The 15,360-nt window shown below is 38.2% G+C and overlaps 1 protein-coding gene across 1 annotated transcript; it reads right to left on the bottom strand.

The window, feature by feature from the left end:
- Positions 1 to 5,309: 5,309 nt before the first annotated feature.
- LOC102670173 (uncharacterized) lies at positions 5,310 to 5,708 on the bottom strand. The gene has a single exon (XM_006605060.1). The coding sequence runs from the start codon at positions 5,706 to 5,708 to the stop codon at positions 5,310 to 5,312; it is 399 nt and encodes a 132-aa protein (XP_006605123.1).
- Positions 5,709 to 15,360: the final 9,652 nt, after the last annotated feature.

Raw genomic sequence — 15,360 nt, forward strand, 5'->3', positions numbered from 1 at the left:
AAATGTGCTAAGTAAATAAATAACTACACTAGAATTTAAAAACTGTCTAAGGAGCCGAAAAATAAAATGGAATCCTGTCATCAATCATCCTGGGCTGGTGCTGGGTCATCATGAGGTGTAGTGGGGGCATCCTGAGCTGGCATCAAAGTGTCCTGTGTTGGAGTGGGCCAAGGATCCTAGGTGCCCTACGCTGAAGCGACATCCGCTACATAGTCTGTATCAACGCTGGTCTCTACTGCGCCATCCTCATCAGTGACCTCTATGGGCGTGGCCGCAGGTGTGTCATCTGACGTCTCCTCCGCCTCTGCCTCTGGCTGCGACTGCTGGGCTGTAGGAGTCTCACCTCCCCCAGAAAAAGAAGACTAGACTCTTGGCCAGGCCACCTGGGCCATAAAGGCCTCCATGCTGATGATGGGCCTCTATTGAGCTAGGTTATGGATACTCTGCATCACCAAGCATAAGCCGTGGTAGAGGCTCTGCAGCATTAGCACTATCACATCTATGCTCGAAGTGGAGGGGCTGGAGGGTGCTGGAGGAGGAACTGGTGCTGGTGCAGGTGCTAGAGTGGGAGCAGGGGCAAAAGTAGAAGTATCTGAAGGACCTTGAGCCCTGGCCTTGCGGGACCCAGGAAATTTGATCATTGGATCCTTTGGGTTCCAACAATTCTTCCTGAAGTAGGCCAAGTTAATGGTTGGACTCAGGGACTCAAAGGTGAGGGAATCAGGGACAACTCCTCTGGCGATGCATAAGGCTGTGATGAGTGCAGGAAATCTGAGCCGAGAGGAGTTGGACTGGGCCATCTGTGATATCTGTCTAGAAATGATATAGCTCACGTCCATGTCCATCTTCATCACTAGAGCATAGACTAACCTCGCCCTATCCATGTTCAGATCAGACGTGTGAGAAGTAGGGGCGAGGTTAGAATAAGATAAGACGCTCCAGGTCTGAGCCAATGTGGTAAGGTCCTTCCTCAGGAGCTTCTAGGGGGCTCCCTCAACATTAAGCACAAATCCCCGCCCTGGAATGCACAATTTGGCGGCGAGCTCCTGAGGGTCTGGTTGAGTGTGACAGAATCAAGAGTATGTAGAATATTGCTCCCTTGGCTCCAAAACCACGGGGGTCTCTAGAAACTCGTTCAATATCACAACATCGAACTTAATCAGCTTGCCCCACACTCTGCACTGTCTAGGGGACTTTTCTTCTGGATCAAAGACATTAGCATATAATTCCTTGACCAGGGCCACATCAATGTGGTTATCTAGCTGCCTAGTCAAGACCCGGTGCCACCTACACCGCTCGAGCTCCTGTCGGAACTCGTCGTACTGAGTAACCTGTAGCTCAACATTCCTCTCTGGAAGGATGTTTCTGGCATGGATATTCTGCTCATATCTCTCCCAAGCGACCTCAGAAACGAACCGTGAGGTGTCATAGGGTTCCTGAGGTCGAAAGGTGGAAGCTCTTCTCTTTCCAGAGGCCATCTACACTAAAACAAGCATAAGAATGAAGTTAGACAAGGTTTATTGAAAACAGATAATAGAAAAACAAAACAGGAAAAAGAGTTGGGCACTTAGTGAGATTGGCTCGCTTAACGCGCCTTCAGAAAATAACATGCATGCGCTTAGCGCGCAGGGCACGCTTAGCGCGACAATAGAAAAACATAGACTCTGGCTAAGCGAGACACCCTCGCTTAGCTGAAAATACACTATGGCTAAGCGAGCATGGCTCGTTAAGCCTTATTCTCTAATAGAGAGCTAATTGCGCTTAGCAAGCATGGCTCACTTAGCGCGACACACTACACCGACTTAGCACCAGTGGGCGCTTAGCGGGACTGACTATTGCCACATTAATGGCTTAGCGAGACAGGCTCACTAAGTCCTATTCTAAGACAGAGAGGTAATTGTGCTTAGCGAGCATGGCTCTCTTAGTGCATGCACAAAAGCCTACAGAACTAAATTACCTTGGGCTTAGCGAGACAAACTCGCTTAGCCCAAGCTTATTCACAACTGAGGCATGCTGGGCTTAGCGAGCGTGGCTTGCTTAGCCGCATCCAGAATACCAAATGCCTCTAAGTCACAGTACTAACTAAGTGTACTCGCTAAGCGCAGCATGCTGGCTTAGCGAGTTCATGCGAACTTAGAAATTAAAAACTGCAAAAAACATCGCGGCATGCTGGCTTAGCGAGTTCATGCTGCCTCAACTCCCTAGCCACTATTCAGGCATAGGAAGCCTGAAGCTTAGCCCTACAAAAAACCTACATTATGTCTTAAACTAAAGCCCTAACAACATACTAACTAAACAAATAATTGCAAATCAACAACAACATCACAACATCAAATCACAGAAAAACTCATAAGTCTTCTACCCTAGGGTTCATAACTTAAATTAAACATAAAGTAAAGGAGACTTACTTGGATTACAAAGGTGAGTGAAATAAAGGCAAGAAGAAAAGAAAGATGAGCACGGTGCAAGATTATGCAAATGATTGCAAACTGATAGTGTGCAATTATAGGAGGATGCAAAGGTAACTGCCCTAAGGCAGTTATGTTTTAGTTTTGGTAGTTTCGATCTGCTCGCTAAGCGCGAGTGACTCGCTAAGCGAGCACTCAGTGACGTTTGAATTTTCAAATTTTAAACTCATACACTTAGCGAGACTAACTCGCTTAGCCCAATTCGAAAAAAATAAGAAACCCAAGAGGTTTTTGGGCTTAGCGCGTAGGTGCGCGCTTAGCAAGTTATGCAGCATTGATTGGTCAGCAACTTCCGCTAAGCGGGACATGGCTCGCTCAACGGATTAATTGTCTTTTGATGCAGTAGTGGGGTTGTGCTTAGCAAGATAGTCCCGCTTAGTGCTATTGCCATTCCAGAGAAGGATTTGGGCTTAGCGGGATAACCCACTTAGCCCAATTATCATGAAGGTCCAGGCAGAGAGCCTTTTGCGCTTAGCGCATAGGCGCGCTTAGCGAGAGACTACGTCATACTCAGTTGTTGGATCAAGTGGCCTCAGAATAATTACGAAGGGGGGGTTGAATTAATTATTCCTAAACCTTTACTAAATAAAAATTTACTCTTCTTAGGCTTTTACTATGTTGTTAAATAAATGAAGAATAAAAAGAAACTTAACCAAAAGTAAAAGCGAGAATTAAAGTGCACAGCGGAAATTAAAAGAGTAGGGAAGAAGGAGACAAACACACAAGAGTTTTTAACTGGTTCGGCAACAACCCGTGCCTACATCCAATCCCCAAACGACCTGCGGTCCTTGAGATTTCTTTTCAACCTTGTAAAATTCCTTTACAAGCAAAGATCCACAAGGGATGTACCCTCCCTTGTTCTCTTTGAACAACCTAGTGGATGTACCCTCCACTAGAACTGATCCACAAGAGATGTACCCTCTCTTGTTCTCAGTCAACAACCCAAGTAGATGTACCCCCTCTACTTGTACCACAAAGGATGTACCCTCCAATGTGTTAAGACAAAGTTCTCAGGCGGTTAAACCTTTGAAACTTTGTGAATGGGGATACAAAAGAATTCTCAGGCGGTTAGTCCTTTGAAATCTTTTGTATACGGGAAAGGGAAGAATCAAAAGAATCTCAGACTGTGTCATTTTAAATTCTTTGACAAGGGAGAAGGGAGACGCAAAATAATTCAGGAGGTTAGTCCTTCGTTCTTTTGGAAAAGGGAGAAGAGAGACACAAAAAGAATACAGGCGATTAGTCCTTGTCGAATTCTTTTTGGCAAAGGGAGAAGGGAATGAAAAAGATGAATAACACAAGTTTTGTTTTCAAGGTTTGGAAAACCAGAATACTTTAGAAAGCTTTAGGCAAAGGAAGAAGAGGAAGGAGTTCAAAGAGATTCAGAATTCAATTGGCAAAAGTTTGTTGTCTAAAGAATGAATTAATAAAATGCAAATCAAAGCCTTGCTTTTATAGACTCTTCAAGTCTAGTCAAGAGACCATTAGAAGAGTTATAACCTTTAGAAAAACTTAAAAACCATTTGGAAAAGTTATAACTTTTAGAAAAACTTGAAAACTATTGGAAGAGTTACATCTTTTGATTTTGTTCAGAAACTATCACTGGTAATCGATTACCAAATCAGTGTAATCGATTACACAAAGCTTTTTTGTGAAAGGATGTGACTCTTCACAATTAAATTTGAATTTCAATGTTCAAACACACTGGTAATCGATTACCAAATACTTGTAATCGATTACAGTATTTTGAAATTAATTGGAACGTTGTAAATTCAGTTTGAAAGTTTTTTGAAAACCATTTTGCTTCTGGTAATCGATTACAATAATCTGGTAATCGATTACCAGAGAGTAAAATCTCTTTGGTAAAAGGTTTTGAGAAAAATTCATGTGCTACTCAGTTTTTGAAAAAACTTTTTAATACTTATCTTGATTGAGTCTTCTCTTGATTCTTGAATCTTAAGTCTTGAATCTTGATCTTGATTCTTGGAACTTGAATCTTGAAACTTGATTCTTGAATTCAACTTTCCTCTTGATCTTTGAAGTGTACTTGATTCAATCTTGAACTCATTCTTTGATTCTTGAGATCATCATCTTTGTTATCATGAAGTGTTCTTGACTTTTGAGCTTTTTGTCATCATCTTTGTTATCATCAAAACTCTTTGAATCAATCTTGATTCATCATGAAGCTTGCTTCTACATCAGCGAGCTACCTCACTTAGCCCTATTCTACTAAATGCACAACCCGAGAGATTTTTGGGCTTAGCGTGATTGTCTCACTTAGGGAGACCCCAGCAGCCAATGGATGGGGGTTGGCACGCTTAGCGAGAGATGCTACTTGCTCAGCGCATAGGTTATGGCTCGCTTAGCGCATGGGGCACGCTGAGCGAGTTGGATGACTGAAAATTTTATAAGTTCTTTCCTCATCCCATACTTCAGAGAAGCTTTTGGCTAACCCCTTTATCATACAAAATGTGCTTAACACCTTACTCTAGCAATCTCAAATGAGTCCAAACCTAACTACAGGCATTGATTAATAGAAAAATGATTGAGAAAATTAAGAAAAAACTGGGTTGCCTCTTAGTAAGCGCTTCTTTAACGTCACTAGCTTGGCGTATGTTACCTCTAGGGGTCTTGCAACACCTTAGCCCTGGCCACCAGAGCTGTCTCATTCTCAATCTTCTCCATCTTGGAACAAACATTTTGGTCATTTGCATGTTTCACTGCATCAAATAAATTGAAAGTAACCTTCTGATCATCTACACTCATCTGAAGGTTACCCTTTCCCATATCAACCACACAATTGGATGTCAACATGAATGGAAGGCCTAGAATCAATGGAATTTAGGCGTCCTCTTCAATGCCCATAATCACAAAATCTGCAGGGAAAGTAAAGTGACGCACTTTGACCAATACATCCTCCACTATACCATATGGCCTTGTGATTGAGCGATCTGCTAGCTGGAGTGTCATTCTTATTGGTAGGATTTCCAACTCCCCGTTCCTTCTACACATGGATAGGGGCATCAAATTTATGCTAGCCCCTAAATCGATAAGCGCTTTTCCAACTGACATGGCACCAATTGAGCAAGGAATGGTAACATTCCCTGAATCCTTATATTTTGGTGGAAGTATCCTCTGGATGACAACAATATAATTGCCTTCCACAACAATGTTTTCACTGTGGATGTATTTGCCCTTCTTGGTCAGTAGATCTTTGAGAAATTTGGAGTAGAGTGGCATCTATTGCAAGGCTTCTCCAAAAGGAATAGTGATCTCCAATTTCTTGAAAATATTAAGGAAACGCAGCAAAGTGTTGTTCCTTGTCCTTCTTAGACAACACCAAAGGATATGGTGCTTCCTTTTCTGAATTGGGGACAACCTCCTTCTTCTTCTCCCTCGCCAGCTCACTCTTAGTCTTTTTCTCTCCATTCTTTCTTCTTTCATCCCCCTCATTGTGTCTCTTTTTTTGCATTTTTCTCATTTTCTTTTTCCTCATCTTCATTTATTTTCTCTTCTCCATCTAATCTCCTTCTTTTTCTCTTTCTCCCTCAGCTCCTAACTCCTTCTCCTCACTAATCCTACTCTCATTCTCCACAACAATCTCTCTTTTACTTCTGGTCATAACAGCCTTGCATTCTTCCTTAGGATTTTTCTCAGTGTTAGCTCCAAAACCTCCAGAAGAACTCTTGGTTATTTGCTTGGCCAATTGTCCCACTTGGATCTCCAGGTTCTTGATGGCTGACTCAGTGCTCTTATAATTAGACATTGAGACCTGTATAAACTGAGACAAAGTTTCTTCTAGCTTGGTGGTCCTCTCATACAAGTTAGGCCCTTGATTAGGAGGTCTGTTGGAAGGTCCTCCTTGATCTTTGTTGAATTGATTCCCTTGATGTGACCTCCATCCTTGCCCTTGATTTTGATTGAAATTCCCTCCTTGCTGGTAACCTGAAAAACTGCCAAAATGAAATCCTTGTCTATTTTGATTCCCCATGTAGTTTACCTCTTTGGATGAATCATCTTGGGGTATACAACAGCCGGATTCATGAGCTCATCCATAAATACTACAGCCTCCAACATGCATAACAGCTGAATGAGAAGGTTGAGCTACTTGTAACTGTGTTGGCAATTTGCTGAGTGTTTCTGTAAGTGATTCTAGCTGCTTGGTTAACAGCTTATTCTGTGCCAACAATGCGGCTCGTGAAGAGAGTTCCAACAGGTTTCATTTGGTGGGTATATGTGTTCTATCATGCAAAATAGCATGATCACTAGCAGCCATGTTCTCAATGGGCTCCATTGCTTCCTCTGGATTTTTTTAACTTAATCTTTCCTCCAGCAGAAGCATCTAACAATTGCTTGGACTGTGGTCTCAAACCATCAATAAAGATATTCAACTGGATAGGCTCTGTGAATCCATGAGTTGGTGTCTTCCGCAGCAAGCTACAGAATCGTTCTAGTGCTTCACTCAAAGACTCGTCCAGAAACTGATGGAATGAAGAAATGGTCGCTTTGCCGTTATCTGTTTTTTATTTAGGGAAGTATTTCTTTAGAAATTGTTCTACTACTTCCTCCCATGTCTTCAAGTTGTTCCCCTTGAAAGAATGCAACCATTTCTTTGCTTCACCAGCTAAAGAGAATGAAAACAAGCTCAGCCTTATTGCATCTTCCGGCACCCTTGCGATCTTCACTATATTGCAGATTTCTATGTAAGTTGCAAGGTGTGCATAAGGGTCTTCATTGGGCAGACCATGAAAGAGATTTCCTTGAATCAGCTGAATCAAGGAATATGGATAGGAAATATTATGTGCTTGGACTTCCGGTCGCGCAATACTTATGAAAAATTACGGCACGATAGAGCTGGAGTAGTCCTCAAGAGTAACCCTCTGTGGCTGCTCATCCGCCATGATATGAGCTTCGGATACAGCAACTTCAGATTCCCTTAAGTTTGCTGGAAATGATGAAGATGATTTGGATTAAAGAGTTCTCTCGATGCTTGGATTGACTATTCTGTCCTGCAAAGCCTTTCTCATTCTTTCTGTGTTGTTTCTCCTGCAAGTAGCTTCAATCTCCAAATCTAGTGGAGCTAAATCCCCTGCTGAAGAATTACCTCGCATACAAGAAGCAACTAAACAGAGCAGCAGTTAACCAAGTCAAGAGAAAAAAATTGAATTCTAACTATTCACAAAAATTAATCAAAGAATAAAGAATAAATGTTTCCAAACTGAATTATACTATCTAAGTGGAAAAAAAAAATTCCCCAGTAACGACGCCTAAAACTTGTTGATTGCTTACAGCAAGTGTACCGATTCGTACAAGTAGTATAAAACGTTAACACCGAGTATCGTATCCACAGGGAATTTGTTTCACCTAGACTATGTATATTCAATATGTAAACACTTATAAGGTTTGAAATAAAGCAAATATTAAGTTCTGCACTATTAAACTATTTGAACAAAAATAAAATATTTAAAGCTATAAAAAGTGACAACTATCAAATTAAAAGCATTGGGGAGTGTCCTACTGAATTTCTCTTGTTGAATAAAATGTGTTTTTTCTCTATTTAACGTTATTCTAGTGTTCTTACATTGAGAAATTACTTAAACCATGACTCCTACCATGAATGAGCCTAACTCTCTTTAGCCTTTGTTCTTGATTCCTCAACAAACTTGTTCTAAAAGAGTTGCACTAAGCCAACAGTGTAAAACAGACTAGATCATTGCACTCCATTCCTAGACATACAGATTCCTAGCTTGCTCTATCAAGTTCTAAGGTTTTAAAGTATTTTCCAATACTAAAAAACCCTAACTACACATACAAATGGGTGATCAAGCCACAAGCATATAAAATAAGCATAGAAAGAAACAAAAAACACAGAGAAATAACATTAAATAGATAGTAAGAGTATTACATCAAGAGGTTCAGTAGTAACTCCCCAACAAGCAGGCTTAGCCTTCCATTACAAGCAAAGCTTCAAAATACAAGAAGAAAACTATTTTTGGTGAAATAAATATGGAAGAAAATGGTGGAGAATGTCTTCTCCAGCCTCTCAACCCTAAATCTCTCTGTTTTTCACGGAGACAAGCTCTCTTTGCTGCTCAATGTCCATTTTTTTTTCAATTCCGCCAACCTCAGTGCTTTAAAGGCTCTTGGACTCTTCAACTTTCAAAGGCTCGCTCGCGAGAACGAGAGTAAGTGAAAATCCGTTAAGCGAGCATGGGCGCGCTAAGCGCGAGAAGAGACAAAGTCCTCACTGGGCGGGCTGGCTGCACATTGGGCGGGCAGATCTTTGACTTATCCTCTTCTAGGGTTTCTCATCCATTAAGCGAGCTGGATGCCTCGCTAAGCGGATGCATCCCGCTTAGTCAATCTGCCTCGCTAAGCGAGTCATCAGCAGCTTTTACCTTCTCTTCTTTGGCCTGAAACGGAGTTGGATTCAACATTAGGTCACAAAATTGGAGTTTCTACGCTATAAAACCACACAATAAAGAAAATATGTACAATTTCTACAAAAAGAACCATAAGTTGGAGGCACATTGCTATCTCCTTGCAAATTTTCAATACCAAACTAACTCATGAATAGCAACTAACAAGGGAGAAAGTAGAATAAGAATTTTTTTCTTTACACACTTGTAACAATACACCTTTTAATAAAACAAGTGTTATGGTGGTCACATATATGTGTCTTTCATGTTTTACATTTTCATACTCATATATGCTTTGATGCATGCTCTATTTAATACATATTCTCTAAGATATCTTTATACTCTGAAAATTAACAAGTTTGTTGATTGTCAATGATATATTCCTAAGATACACAAACCAAGAGTAAGTGGTGCATAATAATACATCCTAATTGCTCTGATACTCTGATCTTAATCTCCTTTTCTTATCTTTTAAGTATTAAAACTTATATTGTTTGTCATCATAAAAAAGAAGGAGATTGTTGAGTCTGGCTGCGTCCAAGTCATATTGGACTATACCAAACAATTATATCCTTAAGGATTTGATGTTAAAAAAGTATAAATTTTATGTACTAATCTTTCATGCTTAATTTACAAATTATTATATCTTTATGAGATACAAGTAGAAAAGCATGAATAGAAGGGTTCTAGATGATAAGCAAAGTACTGGGTAGTGGACGATACTACTTCTATGTCCAACCCTAAGAAGACAAGTGCTTTCGCACTTGGCTCGCAATGCAAAAGCAACTCAATCTTCAAGAACTAAAAACAATCACAAGAAAGTAACGTCCATAGACTCAGTAAGAAACTCGTGCTTTAGTGCATAAAAGGGAGGATTTAAAATGTCTTGTCTTGACATTCTTAATTCCTTTCGTCTTATGCTGTTAATATTTCTTTCTATCTGTATGTTGAAAGTCAACTCTGAGCACTAGGCGACACTGACAAATTTTACTTTTCTAAAGATATGCTCCAGAAAGCATGTGTGGTCCTCACTCACTCTCTGCACAGTAGCGACCTCGTATCAAATGCCAAAGTTATTAGACAACGACTAGCTAGTATCTCTTAATGGATCAAAGCTCTGAATTCTATATAAAGCCTGAAGACGTTCATGTTAAGGTTGTCGAAAAATAAGAGAATATTTTGAGACAAAACAAACAAGTGTTGTAACGCTATCAATCCATTCGACGAAGGAAACTTGAGCGAATTGAGTGAATCTTAGCAATGCTAAGTTAGTGAGTTTCATTGTATTCAATCTTATTGTGTAAACACTCATTGAGTGATTAGAATACTTTTTCTATCAAACATATACTATTTTTGAAAGCCAAGAGTGGCTAAGTGACAAAGAATACTTGGGTCTTAATCTCGGGGGGAGATTAAGTGTAGTGCCAGGAGTGGCCTAGAGAGTACATGTTGTAGCCAGAAGTGGCATAAAGAATACTTGGTTGTAATCAAATATTTGATTAGTGGAACCCTTCAAGGTTTGAAAGAGAACTAGATGTAACCCAAGAGTTGGGGTGAATCAGTATAAAACCTTTGTGTTTTCATTACTGCTTCTATATAACTAGTTCTTTTCTTTAAGTCACTTCTACACAATCAAATCCATGTTTTGCAAAATGGTTTTCTAAGCACAAAGTTATTTCAAACCCTTTGGATAAAACCCTTCGCCCATTGATACTTGCTATAAGAAATTTTTTTTTTATAGTTTTTTAAAGACTAAGTTTTATCCATCACACTATTCAACCCTCCTTCTAGTGTGTTTTAGGTATTTTCACTTTTACTTCTTGCACTATTTCTTTAGCAGTCGAATCTAAAGATTCCTTGTTCTACTCATTAATCTCTTTGCTGGATTGATGCTCTTGAAGCTTGAGGTGAGTAGAACAAAGTTCTTCTTGAATCGGCTTAAGGAGCACCATAAGTTCCTCTTCTTTCTTCATTAACTCCTACTCAATCTTTTCAGTTTTCTTGATTGGACCCTGAATCTACATGATTTTTTCTTTGGCTTTTTGGAAGCCTTATCGGGCTTGCACCAACTTATTTCTATCCTGCTCCATTGAAGATTCTATCTCAGCAATATCAAGAATGTGTTAACTATGTAGTTGATGAGCTTCGAAGGCATTATTGAAAACATTAAGAAAAGATTTGATTTCCATATGAATCACATCAACTACTAATTCATTAAATTGAAAACTTTGTTTATTGATTACTAATGTTGGGACTTGTAATATGGATTTGAGAGAGAATCTTCGAGAGGTTGATCAAACGTTAGTCTTCGAAACTTAGCCATACCTCATCGAAATGTGTGAATGGCCTATTGTGGTTGGATTTAGAAGCTTTTGATGGCATCGAATCGAAAGACCAGACGTCCAATGGATTTGTTTCCCTTTGAAGATCCTCTACAACCTCCATAGGTGTTTCTTTAGCGATATCTACAAATAAATAAAAATAATTAATTAAACATTATTGTTGAAATAAATTAAAGAAAACGAGGGATCTTTGTTGTACATATTCTATTCAAATATGATCTCATGTGTTTCGACAACTGGCATATGAGAAAAAGTATCAGTAGCAGCTCGATCCTAACTTGCTCCTCTACAGTTGGAGGGTTTTGTTCAGTTTCAATATCCAGAAGTTGGTCATGAGTTGAGTCCACCTCGATTGCATTTTCTTCGATTATGGACTCAGGAATTGACATTGCCTTCGAGGGGGAAGACACACTATGACTTTGAGCATCTTGCCCTTTTGTACCTTCTATTTCTTCAACATTATGGGCATCAGTTGCCAAAATTGGTATGTTTGAATCTTTTAGGATAGAAATACATGTATTAATTCTGATTACTTGAAATTTAAATTGAAAGTGTGAAAACAATTCGAGTTTGAAACACTTACCAATTATTTCTTTGCTTACACTTTTAGCACTTGAGCTAATGGCTGAGGTATCTTGATTTTCCTTTTCCTACCGAAAGATCATGAACTTAATCTTATAGTTCTCAAAAGAATTTAGCACTGGAAAGAATTTACAAGTGATTAGAGATTTACCCCATCGCCACCAGTCTGAAAAGGATCTTGAGATGATGAAAGATCCACTACCTTGTCATCCTGTAATGTACAAAGTTAGGATTTATCCTTTAGTAGTCCATTCGAAAGATATATCTCAAGAAACTTTCTAGATCTAGATTTCATGAAATAAATTTTTTCAAAGTTTCTTGAAATGCCTTTTTCCTTGTAGTAGTAGAAATGGTTTAAAAGAGGAACTAGTTGGTACGTCCTCATCAGCACAGGCATATCTAGTGTTTGGATAAGCTAGTTAAAGAAGGTTTTCCCATCCTTGGGAGGAGAGGCCCTAAAAATCCCACTTTTCTCCTTCAGAAAATCGCTCCTAATAGTTTCCTTATGAACTATGGGATACTTGTTCTCATAAGTGGGGAACCAAGAATCAATGGCTTCATAATCCAACTTAGGGCGGTACGGACCTACAAAACAATTTCTTTAGAGTTCAAGAAAGTTGGAAGTAGTACCTGAGTTTCCTACACTTTCTTGAAATATTCTTCATGCCCAAGGATTGAGAGTAATTCAAGGCCATCGTTTGTCTTTGCTGAAGATACAATCAGTGTTGGTAGTGGTGTTCTCCTCCTAGTGTTAATAGAAGTTATCGTGCTTTGTGATGTTGGTGCATTGAGAGGAAGCAGCCATTGTTGATAGGAAAGTGAAGGAGAAGGGAAGAGTAGTCACGAGAGAGGAAGAGATCAAGTGTTGCAAGTTAGGGGTAGCAAAGAAGTAGTGGAAGTACAACTGACGTTTGAGTTACATATATATAGAGAGAGAGAGTTTATTAGATTCAAAATTTGAATAATTTAAATATATTTTAAAATTGATGATGAAATCTTATGGCACATTAATAGGGTAGGTTGTTACAGCCATAAAATAAGTAATCATCTCCTATTGGTTCACGTAAAAAATGCAACATTAGATGATGTTCCCAATATATTAAATGTTGATTGGACAAGATATTAAAGTAATATTTGAATAATTGTTACAAAAATATTGTATTCTCGAAACATTATTTTTGGGGGGCATCTATTATCTCTGTTATGTAAATTTTATTAAGTTAAGGAAATCAAATTTGAATATACTTGCCTAGAGATGAATAGAGGAATCCCTTCAAAAGCAAATAGAATATGACAAAAAAATTTGAGAAACTTGATTATGCAATCGAAAGAACTTATTTCGATTGAGATTTCTAATTTCGATAATCTCATTCGCGCACGTGGGATTGGAAAGTGCTGAAGAGCAAAGTATTTTTCGACAAATTGAAGTATCAGTTGACACAGTTGTAGAGAAGTTATATGAACATAGTTACTAGTATCAAATCAATGTATTTAAGAATATTGCTATATAGTGCCGAAATCATATAATTTAATCGTTAGTATTGTAAATCTATAAATAAAATTACTGACTACCAATTTCAGGGAGTTGAATCACAATCACTTAATTTCTCAAAACACCAATATTCCTACCATCAAAATTGACAAAGGTTCAGTAGGTTATCGTGTATGTATTCAATTCCCATCTTTTTATGAATTCATGTCTATTTTTTTACTACACATTTCTAAACCCTTACTCTTTCCAATCTCCATTTCTTCTCAAAACTTTACTTTCCTAATCCCTATTTCTTATTATTATCGAAATTATTTTGAAATTGATCATTAAATCGAAAAATACTTTTATCAAAGTTATTCTTTTATCTTATGAATTATAAAATTATTATAACTCAAATGGATATATTTATCAAAATTTTAATCGTGATTTGCATGAAATATTAAACAATTTTGTATTAAGTTGAAAGCTATGAACTTGTTTGTTTAGCCAAAAAGAACTCAATCAAAAAATGGATTCCATGTCTCATCTTTAAATATTTATTTGTTAATAAAATAATTTAGTAAAAATTTATTTGCTATCTTGAAAATATTTTCCTTTCGAGAAATAGATACAATTTTTATAATTAACAGTGTGACAATGCAATTTTTTTTTTACAGAAATAACATGCTAAAATGGTTTTCATGCTTTCTAAATGCACATACAACAAAAAAACACAAATACACAAAAGAAACAAACAAAAATGCAAATGAATATGTACTAGAAATGTATGTTGGCTCCCATATTGGCTCAAGTGAGATTAGACTCACTTAAAATGACAAGCTCGTTACAAAGATGGTAGAACCTATATCTTGCTAAAGGTTTGGTAAATATGTCAGCTAGTTGTGAGTCTGTATCCACAGACTCAATGTCACAATCACCTTTGTGAATATGATCCCTAATGAAGTGATGCCTAATTTGTATATGCTTTGTCCTAGAATGCATGATAGGATTCTTAGTGAGACTAATGGCACTAGTGTTATGACATCTTAAAGAAATATGTTCTAAGTGCAATCCAAAGTCAAAAAGGTTGTTGTTTATGCCACAAGATTTGTGCACAACAACTCCCTTTAGCAATGCAGTCAGCCTCAGCAGTAAACAAGGCAACACATGCTTGGTTCTTACTATTACATGATACTAGGCCATTACCTAACAAGTGGCAAGTGCCACTAGTGATTTTCCTATCTAGTTTACAACCGAAAAAGTCTAAATCTAAACATCCTACTAGAGAAGTCTAAACACCTTTAGGGTACCATAGACCAACATCTAAAGTGCCGCTTAGGTATTTCATGATCCTTTTTATAGCAGAAAAGTGAGACTCCTTAGGAGTAGATTGATAGCGTGAGCACATGCAAACACTAAACATAATGCCCCGTCTACTTGCATTCAAGTAAAGTATGGAACCAATGATGCCTCTATACTTTGTTTGATCATTTGACTTTCCCTTTTCATCCGCACTAAGGTAGCAATTAGCAGCCATAAGAGTTGCAGCCTCCTTGCTTTTGTCCATCTCAAATTTCTTGAGAAGTTCCTTGCAATATTTTGTTTGATGGAAAAGTGTTTCATGGTCCATTTGCTTCACTTGGAGACCAAGAAAGTAATTTAACTCCCCCATCATTGACATTTCAAACTCCCCCTACATCTTGTGCACAAAATCTTCACAAAGAGATTTGTTAGTGGAACCAAAAATGATGTCATCCACATAAACTTGCACAAGTAAAATGTTATGAGATGACTTTTTAATGAAAAGTGTTCTCTCTCAAACTTTTGTTCAAGAAGGAAGTTGTTAGGTCTCTCGTACCATTGCATTGGTTCTTGTTTAAGTCCATAAAGAGTTTTTCCTAAGCTTTTATACATGATTTAGATTTTTATGATCCTCAAAACTGGGAGGTTGGGAAACAAAATTTCTCTTCAATGTATCCATTCAGGAAAACACTTTTGACATCCATTTGATATAACTTTAAACTCATAACACAAGCATAAGTAAGTAGCAATCTTACAACCTCTAGTCTAGCTATCAG

The sequence above is a fragment of the Glycine max genome, chromosome 19 (genome assembly GCF_000004515.6).
Source record: "Glycine max cultivar Williams 82 chromosome 19, Glycine_max_v4.0, whole genome shotgun sequence".
In the NCBI taxonomy this organism is placed as follows: domain Eukaryota; kingdom Viridiplantae; phylum Streptophyta; class Magnoliopsida; order Fabales; family Fabaceae; genus Glycine; species Glycine max.

Coding starts and splice junctions, on each gene's coding strand:
- LOC102670173 (XM_006605060.1), bottom strand. CDS start 5,708: ATGCCACTCTACTCCAAATTTCTCAAAGATCTACTGACCAAGAAGGGC.